Raw genomic sequence first — 19,088 nt, 5'->3', positions numbered from 1 at the left:
TGGGGAGGGCATGCTCTGGCCACTGCTCACAGACTCAGTTGATCCCCTCCCCCGGCGTTTCTTACCTGGCTTCCTCCTTCTGGCCATCCTAATAGAAGGAAAAAAAAATATATCATTGATTACTCAATTCACTTTTCAGTATGTTCACCATTACCTTATCTTAAATTTCAAGCTGGATGAACCAAAAGAACATAAACTTCTGTACTACGGCCCTGAAACACCATGCTGAATGTTGAGCAACAGATGCTGTACAGTGCATGTTAGGGTGCATCTTGCACCAGTGGCGTTATAGGGCCAGTATGGGGGTTGACAGGAGAAAGAGTTCTCTGATTATCGCAGCAAATCAGAAAAGAAGAAAAGAAGGCAGATGTAGTTCCTAAAAAAACCACATAGTTGAGTCATTGCTTAACTTCTGTTTATCTGCTCCTTATTACTCATCTTCTGCTCATCTGCTGTTTTTCTTACAACTAAATGTCCAAGCAGACGATTTAAACAGATTATAAGTGCTGAGAATATAGTAGACTAGGCAAACTGCATACTACTGTCCTTAACAGAATATCAAGAACAGTTGTAGACACTGATCCTCATACATGGTGTACTATTTTGATTTAGTTTTGACAGTACTACTGTACTTATTTACTGTGCTACTCAATATACTAGTATTTGATTTGGGATATTACAAATAAAGATTATTGTATCTGCATGTTGGGCAATGTTAGACAAACTGGAGAAGCATCAGCTTGGTGTATTAGTTCCCTTGCAGTCAGAAATGAACTGGCACACACCTAATGACCTCCAGCTCGGTGCTGGTGCTCTCTGTGTCATCCCCAGCAGGAATATCACGGCGGCTGGCTGTGTGTACCGGTGTAACATCTGCCGAGGTGTTAGTGTCCGAGTCTTCGTTAAAGGGGTTGTAGCGAAACGTGGGGCTGCGTGACAGAGACGTGCTCCTGACTGGAGTTGCTGCTGTTTTGACCACAGAGTCGCTGATCACTGTTTGGGGGTCTGAGGCTGTGGAGCGAGGACCACTGACTGGGTCAGTTAGATCTCCTTCTGCCAGAGAGAGAAATAAAACTCTTTCAAACATGGAAGAATATACAAGTTAAGCAAAGATATTAAGCAGTAATAGCGCTTCTATTACTCCAGCAGCAACAGAGCTTGAAAGTGCATTTGTAGACACCGCTGTTGAATTCCACAGACAAATACACACAGGCATGGACAGAGACACACACGGTACACCTTTCAAAAGAGAAAGGTAAAGGCCTGGGTTCAACCACACTGAAATAAGCATTCAAAAGGGTGTATAAGGAAATAAGTATCTGAAAAAAACAAAAACAGAACAGTATGCTAAGTATTGAGCTTTAGAGATTGCGATCCAGAGAATTTGCTGTACTTTTGCATGCTACCTCAAAAGTGTGTATGTGATTATGGCAAATGTTTCAAAGCTGAATCAAGGGAGATCGCATTAAGAACAATTAAATCAGATTAAAAGTAGCCTAAAAAGCTCAACATCTAATACAATTTACAGTCTAACACCTTTTAGAATTTTAATTTAGACTTTCTAAAAACACAGATAACCTGTTTCTAACAAATTTATTTGGTTATTATCAAAGATTTGTATAGTATTAAGTTCTGTACTGCTTTCTGACCATTTGGACCAAGTCATCAGTTATTAAAAAAAAGAAAAAAAATTAAGGCTAATAGTTAATTTGATTTTTGCAAGCTCAAGAATCATGCTCCTTAAGAAAATTGGTTCAACCCAGGCCACAGACATGCATAACTGCCACACACATGTAGAGCTGCTATATACAGGAAGAAGAAGCCGACACCAAGCAAGGTAAGTTTTAGACAAAAAAAAAAAAAAAGGGCTTTTGCAGTATGCTTTAGTTTAGAACCCCTTAGTTTAGTTTAGAACCCTGTATAAGCATCTCAAATGATTCCTCTGTTCAATCATATAGCTTATGACTTAGTAGCTACCCTCTCCCATAAACATCACTTTAATACGTCAGTTATCATTAAAGATACACAATATTAAAGTAACCAATGCAACTACCAGACTGCTTTCAACTCAGCAAAAAGCAAGTGTAAAATCCAGGCAGTTTTATAGAGGTCCCATAATCAAGGACAATACAAAGCTACACAGACATGCGTCCTTAGCCAAGTCCGTGGGAAAATGGGCATGCAAGATGGTGCGAGATTTTGATGTGGGAACTGGAAGGGAAGAAGGCATGATGGGTGTGGGAAATAACCATGTCCCACCTTCCCAGTCTGCACTTGGCATTGACTGCAACACAGGGAAGATGTCACCAAAATCATAATCTAAAAAAGGAGGGATAAGACGCAACATTAGACAGAAAAAAATGACCAGATAGAAAAGGGGGCGAGACAAAAAAAAAAAAAAAGATGTATATGAATATGAAACAAAGGCATGAAATATACACTGATATGAACAATATCAGGTGAAATAGTGGATACTACATGAGGAACTGTGACTTCTGTAATTAATGAAATGTACATCTTTCATATATCTCCAGAAACAATCTTGAAATGTAATATTTGTGTAGGAATAATCAGTGTTATAAGAGCCACAAAATACAAAAAAGAAAAATATACAATAGGATACTAGAAAAGAAAGAAAGAGACAAAAGTTAGAGAAAAGGATGTACAGCCATGTAAAAGAGTTTACCTTCGCTTGAGGGAGCAATGGCACTGTCATCCCACTCAAGATTAGTGGAGTTGAATGAGTGCAGAGACAAGCTGTCAGAACTGGGCAATCTCTCCTCAAAATCCAAAAGATTCTGTGGTTTGTAGTAATCTGGCATGTAAGGTGCCACATCCAGGTATGGAACATCCTTGATAAAAAGTCGATAAATAAAAAAGGGTTCAACTTTTCATGTAGAGCCAATTAAAACACTACATACTCCATAATTATAAAACTACTATTTCTTGAGGACTTTAATATGAGCAGGGGTGGACAAATCACTAGCCCGGGTGCTGGGACAAGCAGTTTTCGTGTCCAGGATATTAGTTTTATTTATTCATAGTTTACCGGGGCACAAATATGTTCAACAACCAGAAAGAAAAAAATAAACCTACGCCTCGGTGACTTGGAAAGAACAGTTTTTTTTTTGGTATGGATCTATGTTTAAACTTCATCGGGGTGTGACACACTCCCAGCCAGTGCTGTAACTATAGAGCACTCTACTTGGTCCAAATCCCACTGTCTGCTGCAACACAACAGCTGAGGTGCGATCTGGCAGCTGGTAGAAAGATTATTTTATTAGGTGGATTAAACAGTGTGACTGGATGACAGGTGATGTTTTCGCAATCAGGAAGGTATGTGGAAACACTGATGAAACTAAACAAAATAAACTGCAACACAAAACTGTCAAAAACTGTCCTGCTATAAGGAACAGTCACCTCAAAAAAAAATATTAGCTACCATTTTTTAGGATAGTCAGTTAGGTTTCCAGGCAACCAAAACACAGACATGACAAAGCACAGTGGAGCTTTTACTTGCCAAGTGGGATAGCTAATAAATTTATCATTTTTCCACCCCTGGACAAGGTTGCTGTTTTTCTCATTAAAATTACATCAATGTGAAAAACATATTGGAACAGGAATTTAGGAGTGGGCAGAATAGTGAAAAGACATACCAGTTCAAGGTCAAAGCGAATGAACTCCAGCCCCGAAACGAGTGTAAGGAACAAAGTGAGATGGTCATGGCTGCAAACCAGGGCATTCCTGGAAAATAAGGACCACATCTCTAATTGTTTCTACAAAAAGGAAAGCCAAAAACTCTAAAGGTGTAAAAACTCTGAATACAAAAACACATGTATGGGTCAAAAGTTGGGAGGCAAATGCAACCGAACCGATGCAGGCATCTTTGCACTGTTAACAGCTGATACATGTCTGTCAGACAGAGGAGTAGGCATCACCTCTGTGTCAGTCAGTCCTAGTTAAGGAGGTGTGGCCTCTGCACCTGTCAGACCTAGTGAAGGAGGTGTGGCCTCTGCACCAGTCAGTCCTAGTTAAGGAGGTGTGGCCTCTGTGCCAGTCAGTCCTAGTGAAAGAGCCGTGGCCTCTGTGCCAGTCAGTCCTAGTGAAAGAGCCGTGGCCTCTGTGCCAGTCAGACCTAATTAAGGAGGCGTGGCCTATGTGCCACTCAGGCCTAGTGAAGGAGGCATAATCTCTGTGCCAGTCAGTCCTAGAGAAGAAGGCATAATCTCTGTGCCAGTCAGTGCCAGTCAAAGTCATGTGGCTTTAAAGCCTCCAAATTGAATCACAGTGTATTGGAATAGTTGTATATGATAGTAGAATCAAGTGCATCTTTGCCTATTTAAGCATTTTATCATCTTGGAAGAAGCCAGATACACCCCTGTAAAACTTTGGTGGCTTGTAGATAAATTTCACTAGAGAATATTGTACATAGCACTCACTTGAAGTAATATTTATGCAAAAGTGCTTGATTCTCCTGGAAAAGACGAAGATAGCTTTCTAAAGAACTTTCACTGAGTGCCAGGTACAGCCATGCTCGACCTATAGAGAAACAAACATTATCCAGGTTATAATCCAGCAACAGAAACAAGCTTAAACTGAACATGAAATAGGCCTACAAATATCTACAAATACAAATGAACATTTCAGCAAATATCATGGCATTTTTCCTAATCTGGACCAAAGCTGTCAGGAAATACAGTTTATGAATTAGGTCTCACTTCTGCCAAGGTTGGTGGCTATGTGCTGAAGCTCATCAATCTGTCGGACGGCTTCTCGTCGTGTAAAGTGTAAGACAAGCACCCAGTACCCTGAAGATATATCTTGCAGCCTACAATGCAAACAAAGTACATATTTACATTTATGTTAATGACTGTGTTTGGCAAATATATGCAAACCCACAGGACATACCCCTACCCATATAACAAAGCGTGGTCTAGGTGCTCACATAACCGCTGGAGAACACGGTCATGGTTCCTGATGGCCGGTGTCTCATCTTCACAAGCTGCAAAGTAACTCTGCAACTAGGGGTTTAACAAACATATACAACACACTTTTTATATATGGATGCTTCACAATTTAAGTCTCAAATATTATGCAATGAAAATAGTTCAGATCAAAATCAGATGACAGGTCTTTAAATAACAGGTCACATTTTTATTAAGGGTCCTGAAATGAATCCTCATACAAATCTGTATGTGTGTGTGTGTGTGTGTATGTACATATATATATATGTATATATATATATATATATATATATATATAAAATGTCATGTTTAGCTTAAATAAATATTAACAGAGAAAAGGTCTGAGCTTTGATGAACTTGATCGACTTGTACACGTACTAAATAATTTAAAAGTATCTGTAAAATGCACCCACAAAAATAAAATGCCAAATAGGCAAAAAAAAAAAATTAATTATTTAAGTATGACATAACAGTGCAAAACATTTTCAGTCAACACATACATTATTACCATTAGTGCATAGAAAAATAGCACAGAACAACTTTTTAAACACATAAGCAATATTACATGACCATTAACTTAATTTGTGACAGAATGAAAATCTTTAAACAGAACATGTGAATAGGTAACTGGTCTAATTAACCAATGACCAAGAACATTTATATCCAGCTTAACATGTCACTTCAAATACAATGACAAAGTAGGTGCAGTGCAGCATCAATCAAGATGACCTTACATTTGCCATATGATTTTTTTTTTCCATCCACTGATGATAGTCTAGATAAATGAAAACAATTTTTCAGTTTTATATCCTATTCAGGGCGGCAACGGTATCGTTGTCGTCTCACAGTCTATGTAGAGTTTCATATGTTCTCCCTGTGGCTGTGTGTTTCCTCTGGATTCTCCTGTGTTTTTTCATCTCCAAAAAATATAGCAGTAGGTGGATTGTCAAGTCTAAATTGCCCCTAGATGTGAACGAGGGCATGAATGTGCGTGTGTGTGTGCATGGTGCCCTGCGCAGGGTGTATTCCTGATTCACGCCAAGGGTTCCCAGGATAGGCTCTATATAAACCTTGTACTGAAGATGAATGAATGAATGAATGTTCCAGTTAAATACAGCTTTCTTCTTCTAGATCTGGATATCCATCTATCCATTCTCTGTACCTATATGTACCTCTGGAGCCTATCCCAGGAAACTCGGGGGACAAGGCAGGGGACACTGTGGATGGGGTGCCAACCCATTGCAAACATAGTCACACAGTATGGACAACTCTGGAAATGCCAATCAGCTTACTGTGCTTGTCTTTGGACTAGAGGAGGAAACCAGAGTACCCGGAGAAAACCCCTGAAGCCCAGGGGAGGAAAACCCATGGGAAGAACATGCAAACTCCGCACACAGGGAGGCGGAGGAGGGATTCGAACCTCCAACCCCAGAGGTGCGAGTGCTAACCACTAAGCCACAGTGCCCCCTAGATCTGGATATTTAGATATTTTATTCTTCTGCTTCAACAAACATGAAATTCAGCAGAATTAAAAGTAATACCAAGCACCTGATGATCACGTGACCAACAACTCTGGGTCAGTAGGGGACAGGAACCAGATTATGTCCAGACATGTTTTCACAGATTTGGAATGAGATTTTGAATGAGACAAAGATCTAAAATACATGAACATCCTGGGCTACAATTCTATATAATTCTACATAATTCTACAGAAAGTACAGCAAGGCCACAGAGCTTTTCTCACACCCTTACAGTAGCTTTTAGTTTAATATCATAATCATAATGTCTGGTGACAATAGTGTGTGTGTGGTGTATTTATAGCTTTAAAGATTTTTTTATTGCCGCAGTCTGGGAACAACAACTTCCACATGTATGCAGGACACATGGGCACGACATGACAGTGCAAACACAAACAATATCCACTCAGCTATATAATACAGTTAATAAATCAGCTCTGTGGATAATCTAACGCTGAATACGCCATATTACTTACATGATTTTCTCAGGAGCGGCTTATACACAACAGGCCCAAGTGTTGACAAAGTGGGACGCAGCGAATGCTAAAAACAACCATTAAATAACATGTAATAAATGACTGTGCGCTCTGAATCCTCGTCTACAAGCCGCTTACCTTCTTTACAGACAGGGAAATGTTTTCCAGAATCCTGTCTTTGACTTTGAGTTGATCCATGGCTGCTGGCTCTGCTCCTCTGCTCACCCGAGGATGTCAGCTGATGCGGGCTGAGGGAGTGTTACTGCTCCTGCTCCTGCTCCTGCTCCTGTCACTGTTAGCCGCGGCTAGCTAGCGAGCGCTACTGGCTACACTGTAATAGCAGCAATGTAAAAGCCTGTCGGGCTCGGGGTCTGTCCGGCACCACGGGCCACTTTAACAGCCTCGACAGTCGCCTACGTGCATAAAACTATCCGAAATAATTTTCCTATCAGTGTCATATCTGATAAAAAACCAAGCTTTAAACCTTATTAAGTTTTCTAACCGCGCTAGTTAAGTTAACGGGCTTTTTCAGTCATAGTGCTCGGTTGGTTTGTTTGTTAGCTAGTTGATTATTAGCTGGCTTTCAAGCTCTCTATAGCTATAGCGAGTTAGCTGCTGTAAAAAGGTAATTATTTAAGCTTTGGGGTTAGTGAAAGTTTTGTAACGATAGCTTAAGAAATTCCCGCTTCATAAATAATGAGAATAAATAATTGACTATGGCTAATTTGCTGAAAAAAAAACGAAAATTCCAGATGTTTCCTTGCCTTCTCTTAAAGAACAACCGAAGTTTCTGCTAAATTGTTATTCGTTCAGCGTTTTCATTTTCTCCTAACTGCTGTATATACAGCTAATGAGCTCGCTAACTAGCGACTACTGCAGCTCGGAGCTAGCAGGCTAATGTCAAACGCAAATATCACATGATCCACAGTTGGCACTGCTACAGCCTGAGTTTGAAATCTAAAACAACAGAACACCTACAAGAGGGCAGAGAAATACAACTTTACTAGGTAAACAGGTGCATAGTTTTCAGCTCTATTTGCAGCTTTATTTCTTTGCTAAATAAATTAAGTACAGAGTGTGTTGACAAGCTACTAATAAATAATAAATATTGATAATGCACTATGATGCAGGCTAAATGCAAAGTGTCAAAATAAAAGTCTAGTTTAAAACAGAGCGCTTGGGTTCCCAAATCTGATTGGCTGAGTCGCGTTCGAAAACTCTGATTGGCTCAGCCGTTGTGACATATACACGCACCTGTAACCGCATCACAATAATTACATTCTGTATTAATGCGCCAGGTTTTTAAACCGGCGGAAGAATTGTTTATTGCTCATACTACTACTACTACTACTACTAATAATAATAATAATAATAAATCATTATTATTAAAGAGTAGATTTTATCATGCTGTTTTTGTCAGTTTTATAAAAGCAATAAGCCACTAAAAGACTTTTAACCTATCAATAGCTTCACAGTGAAACGATGGCCAAATAAGATCAGGCAAAGTATTACACACTCACATGTTTTCCTATCCTTCTGAGGACCTTCCATTGAAAGTTAAACTCAGAAACCTTAGTAACTTGTATTTATGATTTATAATTTTAAAAAAAGTGTTTCAAGTCTGTAATGCCCTGCTGGGTTTATGTTGTGTTCCTCCAAATACCAAACATGGTAAACAGGATAGCTGTAACAATTTTAGTAAAAAAAAAAAAAAAAAAAGACACTAAACCTATGGTTCTGTCCTTTTATGCAATTTCTACTTTGATTGGACCATGTGTAATTAGTCTATCAATATTTAGTTTTGCCTCTAAAGGGGAAGAAAGGATGATAGAGTATATACTCCACCTTATACATGTTACCCCCCACAACTGTATTTCACTGCTGATGACTTGTTACAGATGTGTCAGCGACAGGAAAAATATGAGCTCAAATGTAGCTCAGTTCTCAGGACACTTCACTCTGTTTAATCATCTGACATTTCACTGCATGAATCTATAGTCTGGGCTAGAAAGAAATCAGCCCCAGCCTTGCTTCTTCATAACAATTCTGTGTATTTTTCTTACAACCAGTGGACCATCTGAAACAATTCACATTTGTTAACAGCACATGATAATAATCTGATGTGGATGGCAAAAATGAAACCTTATATAGATGTTCTCTTCATCACTACACAGCTAACTGATGGTTTTGGATATATAACGCCATGAAGTATTGTTTTATAAACACCTAAATTATCAAGCGTTCTCATGACAGCCAGAGAACTACCCGTGTGATATATTTAAATGCTACTTATTTGGGTGATTAAACTAACAACCATTTTTTCACCCTCAGTCAACAGTGGTTAAAGTTTGCTGACAGTGTACGCCTACACAGCTCAGAACGATATGGCCGTCAGACAGAGCGAGTTTGTCAACATAAGAAGACGAATTAAGATAAGACATCCAGTAATTTCTGGTTGAAAGAAGACATGTCTGAACCGTTTTAGCTTATCATCTGGCCCTTGTCCTCTTCTTCTATTTACACTACACAGGTGACAATCTCATTTAAGCTTCAAAATGAGTGTGTTCCTCTTACAGCATGTTGTCAGAAACCAGCTCAAAGTTCTATGCTGTAATGTTTGAAGAATCTTTTGAGTTGATTATAATAGCAATGATTGCTATCAGCAAGGCTAGATATTACAGTGAATTATTTTCTAACAAATGTTTTTTTTCCCCACATGTTCCACTGGTGTATTTTTGCTGTATTGTTTTCTTCAATGTTGAATGATAACTCTAGCTGCTTGCTGTCACATGTATTATCTAATCCTCTTTAGCCTTCTTCATAGATTATAATTAATCATTAATGGTCTAGTTGACTGCCTCCTGACTAGCAGAGAAAATACTAACACTTACTGCAGCACTTTGTGCTCATGTTGTGCTTATTTTTGATCAGGTGGTAGAAACCTAATTTGGGAAGCTTCTCATTGATCGTGTGATGCAGTATTTGACATAAATTCTGTCGTCATGCAGCATTTCTTCTTCTTACTTTGTAAATTTCAGACCTCATGTGTATCTGCCTAACAACTTGTGACTGAGGTCAGAGCTACAGGTAACCTGCCCTCCAAAGCTGGTGAGAGACTCCCATCACACTCCCATTTTCATCTCTTTAGGCTGCAGTCTACTTTATGGAGCCATTTGACCAGATGATAGATAAGCCAGTAAGACCAGATCATGTTTTTCCAGTCTTCAGCTGTCAGGTTTCATTAACTCTGAGCCCACTGTAGCCTCAGATTCCTGTAATTTGCTCACAGGAGTTGAACCCGATGTGGTCTTCTGCTGCTGTAGCTCATCCGCCTCAAGGTTCGACATGTTGTGCGGTCCGAGATGCTTTTTCTTCCTGTCACCTCAAATCAATCAGGCCATTCTCCTCCGACCTCACTCATCAACATTCCTCTTTCAACACATTCCTATTAAAGTGGTCAGCATGTGTACATTCCACAAGAAAGGTTTTCTGTTTTAAAGTAATTCTATTATTAAATTGGCTGAATAATTATAATAAATAATTAAATATCAAGGCAAATCATTGTGATTATCCTTTTAGCCACCTATTTTGGCAACCTATTTTTCGACCCAATCCACTGATATATTGATGTTGACTGACATCAACTTCCATGTGAACATAGGATGCACTGTTTTAACGCATACAGGCATCATGCATATGATGTTTCATAAGTGCTCTTACTGTGAGAGTGTTAGTATTGGAGAAAAATCAGAGCTCTAATATAGGTAACGTAAAAAAGGAGCATCCACACACACTCTTCTAGAAAGATACTTACAAACAAACAACCAAATAAAGGCAGACAAGAATTTTAAAGTGGAGGGGTGGTGGACCATTTTAATAAACCCTGGTACGTTTACAGAATTTTAACATCTTTCATTACAAATTTAAGCTTCATGAACAAAAAGATCAGTGCATTTAGTCATCGAAACTGCAGTTAGGTGTACACCGTGGGACCTTGTTCGCTTTATTTAAATAAAATGACAAACCAGCCTGAAGATTTCATACAGAAAATAAAAGAAACTCAACTTGTACAAAAGAGCATTTAAACTCAGGTTGACAATCTGTGTAAAGTTGTAGTGGCACGTCGGACTCATGGAAAAAAACCCTACACCAGCACAGTTCAGTTCTCAACCACTGACCTGCGCAACAGGACTGGATCAACCCGATCTGATTTCATTCTTAAACTATAACTCCTATCCTACTTAATCTGACTTCTCCTTCTCTTTCATGTGGAGGAAGACGATGCTGAAGACGAACAGGCCAGCCATCATGGAGAACACACTGGCGTAGTACGGGTAAGCAGAGGGAATATAGCGCTCATACTGGGTGTGCTGCAGCGGGCGCACAGACACCTGCGACACGGGGGCAAAGTTAATACAAAGTACGCCTTCAGTGTAGGAAGAGAAACAGCAGCATTAAAAACAAATGCACTTACCTGTGTGGAAGAGTAAAGGTGTGTGTAGCCCAGTCTGTTGTAATCGACTTTGAACTGAAACACTCCATACACATCTGGCAGCTTAAACTGGACACTGTATTTGCCGCCTGTGCAGACAAAGCATACGTATAATTTCATAGCATCTTCATTTTCAATTCTTGCATCTAAGATTTAAAAAGCAGACCGAATCAGGTGGATACCGTTTTTCTTGAGGTAGGTCCTGACGAAGGGGTCGATCCGGACAAACTCCAGCTGAATGTCGTCTCCGTCAAACGGCACCCAGCGGCCCTCGGACAGCATCTCGATTACGATGCTGTATTCCTGTAATCAGTATATAATAAAAATTAAGAGCCTAGGTGTCAGTAACACCACTTTTCAAAATGCTGCTGAAAACCAGGAAGTCAGAAACGAGTGTGTAAAACTGTAGCAGTAATAAAACTCACCACCAGGTCAGTGATGGTATAAGCTGCAGGCGGCGCACTTTCGCCCACTTTATGATGACTTACAGCTCCAACCCTGAGGACACCTGCCTCCTTAAACACCCAGCGGGAAAGAGCCTCGGCCAGCTCCTGATTACCCGTATGTGAGTACCTAAAGCATCACGAACATCACTTTAACCACAATAAACCTACAGACCAAGTACAACTTTACATTACAGAGTATCAGAAAATTCCCTGAATTCGCTTCTCTTCTGCTTTCAGTCCTGATTTTAAATACTAGGGATGGATGATGGCAACAATTATATTGCTCAGTATTGAAACCATGATTAATAGAGTTAGTCAAAAAAAATTAAGACAATTTAAAGACATTGTAATGCTAACTTTTTAAGCTCACAGATATCATAGTCGATTATGATCATCCTCATATCCTTATATGGACACACGCAAAAGTTTGCATACTCTTAGAAGAGTGTTACATTTTGCATATGGTCCTTCAACAATACATAAATGATCAAAGTGTGTATTTTATTAAGATATTAATAAAAGTATAAAATGATATCAATTGAAAAGTTTACAGATCCCTTTCTCAATGTGATATAAATATCCTGTCATTTCTAATATTCAGTAACATGTTGAAATTCAGTTGTAAATGTGAGGTACAATTTCCTTGTATTCCCCCCCAGTAACTGCAGGGGATGGCAACTTTTGCACTCAACTTCTTCTGTAAACTGTGGATGTTGAAGACGTTTGTGGAATAAAGTCACTTTTTTCTTATGCACAGTTGCAATCTGACTGATCAGAAATGGATGAACAGATAGTGGAAGAAAAAAAAAAAAAAAAGAATGATTTTTCAAACCTCTGGGATCCTGGGGTGGCTTTCTGCACTGGGGAGTTGAAGAAGGCATCGCTGAAGAAATGCAAGGATCCACTGAAGACCACACGAGCGTTGTTTCTCGCCTGCAGGCCAGCAATCAGGAGGGTGTTCTTTCCAACTGCATGAGGGTACTGTGATACGAGAGTGGAATATGGGAGACAGAACAACCATGAAATAATAAGTCCAGGCATCCCATCCAGGCAGTATTCCCTTGCTTAAACTTATTCAAATACAAGCAGAGGGAAGGGTTATTTGAGACAAATCTTTGACTGAAGTACATTCTCTGGCCACTTTAATAGGAACACCCATACCCCTGCCCATTCATGCAGTTATCCAATCAGCCTATCATGTGTTGCAGCACAATGCATATAATCATGCAGATAGAGGTCAAAGGCTTCTGTGAATGTTCACATCAAACATCAGAATGGGGGAAAAAATGTGTTATCAGTGACTTTGACCATGGCATGGTAGTTAGTGCCAGACGGGCTGGTTTGAGTATTTCAGAAATGGCTGATCTCCTGGGATTTCCACACACAATAGTCTCTAGAGTTTACACAGAATGGTGCAAGAAAAAAAGACAAAAAAAAAATATCCAGTGAGCAGCTGCAGGCAGAAATGCCTTGTTGAGAGAGTTCAGAGGAGACTGGCTAGATTAGTTTGAACTGACAGGAAAGCTACAGTAACTCAATCAAACCTTGAGGTAGATGAGCTACAACAGCAGACCACATCGGACTCCTCTCCTGTCAGACAAGAACGGGAATCTGAGTCTACTTTGAGCACAGGTTCACCAAAAATAGACAGCTGAATGCTGGAAAAACCTCACTTGGTCTTTTCCCAATCTTCAACTGTCCAGTTTCAGTGAGCCTGCGCCCACTGACTGGCTGCTTGCATGGATGTGCAGGTGTTCCTAATCAAGTGGACAGTGAGTGTACACTATATGGCCAAAAATCTCATCCATGTGCTTTTTGACCATCCCATTCCAGATTTAGTCCCTCTTAGCTGTTATAATAAAGTCCACTCTTCTGGGAAGGCTGTCCAGTAGATTTTGGAGCGTGGCTGTGGGGATTTGCTCATTCAGCCACAAGAGCTTTAGTGAGGTAAGGCCCTGATGTCTATCTTTCAGATCTGTGGGAAACACTGCATCACCAAATCATACTGCATACTCACCTGTGTAATAGGACGGTCAGGGAAGTAGGAGTAGGAAGTAGAGGAGCCTGTGAGGATGTCCAGGACGAGAGGGTTATCAGGATCAGCCACCATTCTGGAAATAAAAGAAGAGATCTACAATAAATCCAAAATCACCTGCCTGCACATGAACATCACAAACATCACATGCATGATGTATATGAAGGAGACAGAGGAAGAAGTCTCAGGCAGCACTAGTCAGAGAAAATGAACTGAGTGACAAGTTGAGATGGGAAATGAACTGAACATAGACAGTGTGTACAAGAAGAGACATGGCTCCCATAGCTAGCATACTATTTTCTAAGGAGGCTGAGGTGTATGTGGGAACCTGCTGTGCATGTCCTACAAGTCTGTAGTGTCCTGGGGCTACAACATCACTGCAAAGGACACTAACAGACTCAAAAATAACTTTAAGGAGGCTAAATTCTTGGACTCAGTCTGGATTTGATGGAGAGGAGAACAGCAGCCCAGCTCTCAGCCATGACGAACCACACATACTCACTCCATAAAACAATACACAGCAAAGCACACAGAGCAGCAAGCTACACTCCTGCCTCCCTCAAGCTATCAGACAGTACACCACCTTCCTCATGTCATCTATCTGAATATTTTTATCTAAAAAGTATTTTGTATTACTCATAGATATCTGCATAACTGCCATTACTTTGCATAACAGTTACTAGGGTACTTCTGTACACAGATGCACATGTACTGTATATGTGTTTATCGCTATATATTTGCACAGCTCTCATTATATTTTTATATATCTTATTTTTATTCTCTTATCTTATGGTTAACAGTTACATATGATAAAGATCACCCACCCGACACCTTTGAAGAGTATGGGGTTCTCAGTGGGCTTGCCAACAATAGTGGGGGCCTTAAGGAGGTTTTCTGGATCTGCAACAATCAGGGTGTGCTGCAGAAACAACAAGTGGAAACAAACATTTACAAAACACAAACAGCAGGGGTGAACAAATAATAAATTGGTTAGCTATCCCACTAGGAATGTAAAAGGCGCAGTCCCATATTTCGGGTTGCCCAGAACCCCAAATGATGCGGCACTGTAACTGAGATGATAGCTAGTGTAATTTAATAAAGTTTGGCGAGTTAGCTAGTTAAGTAGCTAATAATGCAGAACCCTTGACAAGAAGTACATAAGTCAAGGTTTCAGACAAGGTTTCGGCTATGAGATGCCATGTTCTGTTCCGCATTTATATTAATCGAGTCTGGTCGGCATCTAATCCATGTATTTAAAAAAAATATTCTACAGTCTGCCAGATCGGCTCAGCGGATGTGTAATGCAACAGGTGGTGGGATTCAGAATGAGTAGCGCATGCTATAGTTACAGGTCAAGATTAAGCTACATAAATAAAAAAACTAATAAAACAAACAATTTAAAAGACACCCAAACCCTGATATTCAGACTGCAGTCAATCTGGATTCCTGCTTCAAAGACTCTTGGTTTTAAAACCCACATACCACTAGCCTGTACAAACACTCTGTAAATTTGAGATTATACACACTATCTGTATTGCTCTGAACCGTATTTTAAAATGAAAAGCCAGGTCATGGAAAAGAATAGACAACCATGTTAGTTTACTGGAGTACGTCTAGGCAGTGCTAATGTACCAGTGTCTGGCAATCATCACATTTGCATTTTGTTCCATTGTGTTCATGCTGTGGATTTTCATTGTGCTAAATACCAACAACCCTTAAGTTCCAGAAATGCTGAAAAATTGGTGGAGGTCCTTTGGAGAAAAAAAGCCCACACTCTCATTATTATAATAAAATTATAATATATAATAAGATAATTATTCATTTTATATTTATACTGCATTTCTTATTTATTTTAGTGCTTGTAGATTATTTTAGATATTTATTTCCCCAAATTTTCCCATTGGGGATCAATAAAGTCCATCTATCCATCCATCCATCCATCCATCAAGTGAAGTAGATGACTCAGGGTAAGTTCAGAATTAATTATTTACGTACTAAAGTAATGAAATATGAAATTATGTACTTTTCTTTTTGGGTGTAATATAAATCAATTAATGTTGTATTTATGACTCAATGTTTATGAGCGCAATTTGCACATTTACATCACACACAAAACTTCCTTTATCCGCTCACCTCGCCAGGATCAGAGACATCGTAGTTATGATGGTCAATGACAGCAGTTTTCTCCTCATCAAACTCAATACCACACTCACTGCCCAGCTCGCGTATTGGGTCACCTGTAGAAAGCGAAAAACATAACACAGAGTATAATAAAGCTCCTAATTCATAATAACAATAAAACACAGGACCGTTTCCATCCACTGTCTGAAATGTTCTGAAAGACTCACCAATATCTGAGCTGGCTGCAATCAGAACATTGCCCCCACCATCAATGAAGGCTGTGATGGTCTCCAGATTGATGTTTCCTCCAAAATCTTAAACAGAGACATTATGGTCAGTCAGACTGAACACAGTTATACACCAAAATGTCTGATGAAGAATTACTGAAGAGCCTTGAATTGATCTTTACCTTCCACAGATGGGGCGAAAATGATGAGATGGTCATACAGGAACTGTCCATACTTGATCAGGGAGAGACCGGGATCATCAGCAGTCTTAAATGTGAGATCGAAACCACGATCTGAGGAAAAAGAGCAGATAATGATTAACACGGTAATTTGACTGGGTTTGGTCCCAGCAAATTAACAGATCAACTTTCTGGTCTGATGGGTGCTTTCACATATTCAGTGTTCAGTTTGTTTGAATCAAACCCTGGTGCACTTTCCCACTCAGCGCAGATTCTTTACGCAGGTGAGAACATAAAAATCACACTCAAGTGTGAACCAAAGTATCGCTCTAACACCGTCTGAGCAAGGGGGTCTCGATCTAGTGATCGCTGAATTGACCCAGCTGCAGGAAGTCAATCAAACATGCCGTGTTTTGGGTTGCAGGCAGTATTTTTTTTTTTTGTAGATGTGAGCTGTTAAACTGAAGCACAAGGTGCAAACTGAGATGTGTTTTAGATATTTGGATCAACAAACAAAAAGATTAAACAAACCAAAAGTATCCATTTCACTCCGATTCAGACTCAGAAACTGAGAGATATTATGGGTGAAGTTGAACACCTGCACCTGCAAAGGTACGTATAGCCAAGACCCATTCACAGAATCCCAATCTGCATACCAGACAGCTTCCCGATGAGACGTACTGCAGTGTTCTTGCCCTTTCTTCATGAACATATTCCAGTTTCTTCCCCCCAAAATTGAAATTCTTTACTTTACCTCCCCACAGCTGCTAAATAACCCTCCCAACAGACACACAACTTTCCCTAATGTCAGCGTTTGGTTTCTCTTTCTAACGTTCTGGAAACATTCTAGTTTGGTTAACAAACTCAGCACTGATTCTGAAATGTTCAAGGAACTTCAGAACACTCTCTAGAACATTCTCTAATGGTTATATGAAAACTGACATTCACCAAACGATGCTTTTTAGATATTCATTTTGTAATTAGTTAAAATGATCTTCTCAGTGCTCCCATCAGGATCCTGAGGACCAACCCAGAGAGACTCAGGAGGAGTTTCTACACTCAGGCAATCCGGCTACTGAATGAGGACACAATGAGAAGTCTGTACATTACTCTACCTCACACACACACACACACACACACACACAGTTGCACTATGGACAGACAAAAAAAACTCCTGCACTATTGCACTAATGAGACAATTTTGTGCACACTACGTCCTCTAAAAGCTGCTAAACATATTTTCACACAGAACGTCGATATTCATCTACTAGATTCTATTCTATTCTTCTATTTTTCTATTTTATTCATTATATTCTGCTTTTATTATAGTCTGTTTTATTATGTATCACTGTTGCACTGTGGGACGAGGCACTAAGAAAAACATTTCACTACATTAATACATCACATGTATGTAATATGTATGTGACAAATAAAGAACCTTGAACCTTGAAATTAGTACCCAAACAAACAAGCAAACAAACAAAGTTCTACTATCAGAACGTTAAGGAGAACCAAAACTAAACGTTGCCTAAACGTTCAGGGACAGCAGTAAGTGCTAGCAGGGCTGTAGTGTGCACTGGAGTCTAATGCACTCAGCTGCTTTTATTCCTGATCACAAACCAGGAAGTGGCGCTCACTTGCATGCTTATGCACGCGCTACAAATCTGCACTCAGAAACACTCAGGCAGTTTGGATCAAATGTAAATCAATCAATCAATCAGTAGAACTAATTATAATATGCATAACTAGCTGCTACCTTGGCTATGTGTCTAAGAAGCAGAGCTGATCTCCTCACCTGCCAGGCTGCGGAAGAAGATTGAATGGGTGTCTCTGATGTTCGGGCTGTCCAGCAGGACCAGAGTCTTTCCGTCTCCAGAAACCACCTGCAGCAGCAAAGCGGCGGACAAAACACACAGCACATTCCTTCCAAGTCCTCCAGACTGTGATGAAGACATGCTGGCACCCCGTCTTCCGCGGCTTGATGCTACACTGCAGCCTGCGTCCCTCACTGCTGATCCACACGCCGCCATTTTCCTCCTTTGGACAACGTCAGCGCTAACAGGGATGTGAACTCTGACCCTCCCTCTCAGCCAATCGCGTGGCGCCTCATGGACCAATGCTACGGAGGAGCTGGAGAGGAGGTGTGCTGTAATGTAACATGGGCTTACATTTATTTAGCAGATCACCATAAAACTGCGATGAATCCAAGCACAAAGGCGATAAAGGATCCAACCTTCTGAAAGTCAGAAAATAGTGAGATTATCCAACAAAGACCCGGAAGTGCTGCTAAAATATACTACACAGTAAACCCATCCTAACAATAACACACAATTACACACCAACTACTGAAGTACACAAGACTGCAAAATGGCTTACTGCAAAATTAAACCTATAAAAAAAAAAACAATTATAAAATCACTGATTCATACATATAATCTGATCAGGAAGCCCTGTTATGAAGCTGCATTATTATTATTATTATTATTATTATTGTTATTATTATTATTATTATTATTATTATTATTATTATTAGGGGTGATGGTGGTGATAAAGCAGTAGAGATGCTGCCTCACAGCTCTAGGGTCCCCGGTTCAATCCAGAGATCAGGCTACTGTTTGTGGGAGCTGTGCA

The 19,088-nt window shown here is 39.8% G+C and overlaps 2 protein-coding genes across 5 annotated transcripts in view; both read right to left on the bottom strand.

Moving 5' to 3' along the window:
- plekhm2 (pleckstrin homology domain containing, family M (with RUN domain) member 2) overlaps positions 1 to 8,178 on the bottom strand; it is a 15,519-nt gene extending 7,341 nt beyond the window's left edge. Inside the window, exons 1-9 of one of the 4 annotated variants that reach the window (XM_053240591.1) lie at positions 7,096 to 8,178; positions 4,915 to 5,021; positions 4,719 to 4,828; positions 4,440 to 4,539; positions 3,657 to 3,744; positions 2,687 to 2,852; positions 2,260 to 2,319; positions 786 to 1,053; positions 1 to 88 (exon numbers count right to left, since the gene is read on the bottom strand). The exon at positions 1 to 88 is cut by the window's left edge and continues 698 nt beyond it. In XM_053240591.1, coding sequence (XP_053096566.1) covers positions 1 to 88; positions 786 to 1,053; positions 2,260 to 2,319; positions 2,687 to 2,852; positions 3,657 to 3,744; positions 4,440 to 4,539; positions 4,719 to 4,828; positions 4,915 to 5,021; positions 7,096 to 7,155 — 1,047 coding nt within the window. In that variant the 5' untranslated portion in view covers positions 7,156 to 8,178. Of the gene's footprint in view, positions 89 to 785; positions 1,054 to 2,259; positions 2,320 to 2,686; positions 2,853 to 3,656; positions 3,745 to 4,439; positions 4,540 to 4,718; positions 4,829 to 4,914; positions 5,022 to 7,095 lie in introns of those variants that run through there. The other 3 variants (XM_026920813.3, XM_053240589.1, XM_053240590.1) reach the window with 3 other exon arrangements.
- A 2,624-nt stretch (positions 8,179 to 10,802) lies between these two features.
- ddost (dolichyl-diphosphooligosaccharide--protein glycosyltransferase subunit (non-catalytic)) lies at positions 10,803 to 18,519 on the bottom strand. The gene is made up of 11 exons (XM_026920111.3): positions 18,253 to 18,519; positions 16,461 to 16,571; positions 16,279 to 16,365; positions 16,064 to 16,167; positions 14,755 to 14,849; positions 13,913 to 14,006; positions 12,728 to 12,876; positions 11,875 to 12,022; positions 11,632 to 11,752; positions 11,432 to 11,538; positions 10,803 to 11,348 (listed from the first exon to the last, which is right to left on the bottom strand). The coding sequence occupies exons 1-11, from the start codon at positions 18,485 to 18,487 to the stop codon at positions 11,199 to 11,201; spliced, it is 1,401 nt and encodes a 466-aa protein (XP_026775912.1). The 5' UTR covers positions 18,488 to 18,519; the 3' UTR covers positions 10,803 to 11,198.
- Positions 18,520 to 19,088: the final 569 nt, after the last annotated feature.

The sequence above is a fragment of the Pangasianodon hypophthalmus genome, chromosome 16, assembly GCF_027358585.1.
Source record: "Pangasianodon hypophthalmus isolate fPanHyp1 chromosome 16, fPanHyp1.pri, whole genome shotgun sequence".
NCBI lineage: Eukaryota > Metazoa > Chordata > Actinopteri > Siluriformes > Pangasiidae > Pangasianodon > Pangasianodon hypophthalmus.
Note: the sequence above shows the minus strand (reverse complement) of the source record. Positions and strands in the feature narration are given on the sequence as shown.

Coding starts and splice junctions, on each gene's coding strand:
- ddost (XM_026920111.3), bottom strand. CDS start 18,487: ATGGCGGCGTGTGGATCAGCAGTGAGGGACGCAGGCTGCAGTGTAGCA. Junction 16,572..18,252: donor CTTCTTCCGCAGCCTGGCAG/GTGAGGAGATCA, acceptor CTTTTTCCTCAG/ATCGTGGTTTCGATCTCACA. Junction 11,753..11,874: donor ATACCATCACTGACCTGGTG/GTGAGTTTTATT, acceptor TACTGATTACAG/GAATACAGCATCGTAATCGA.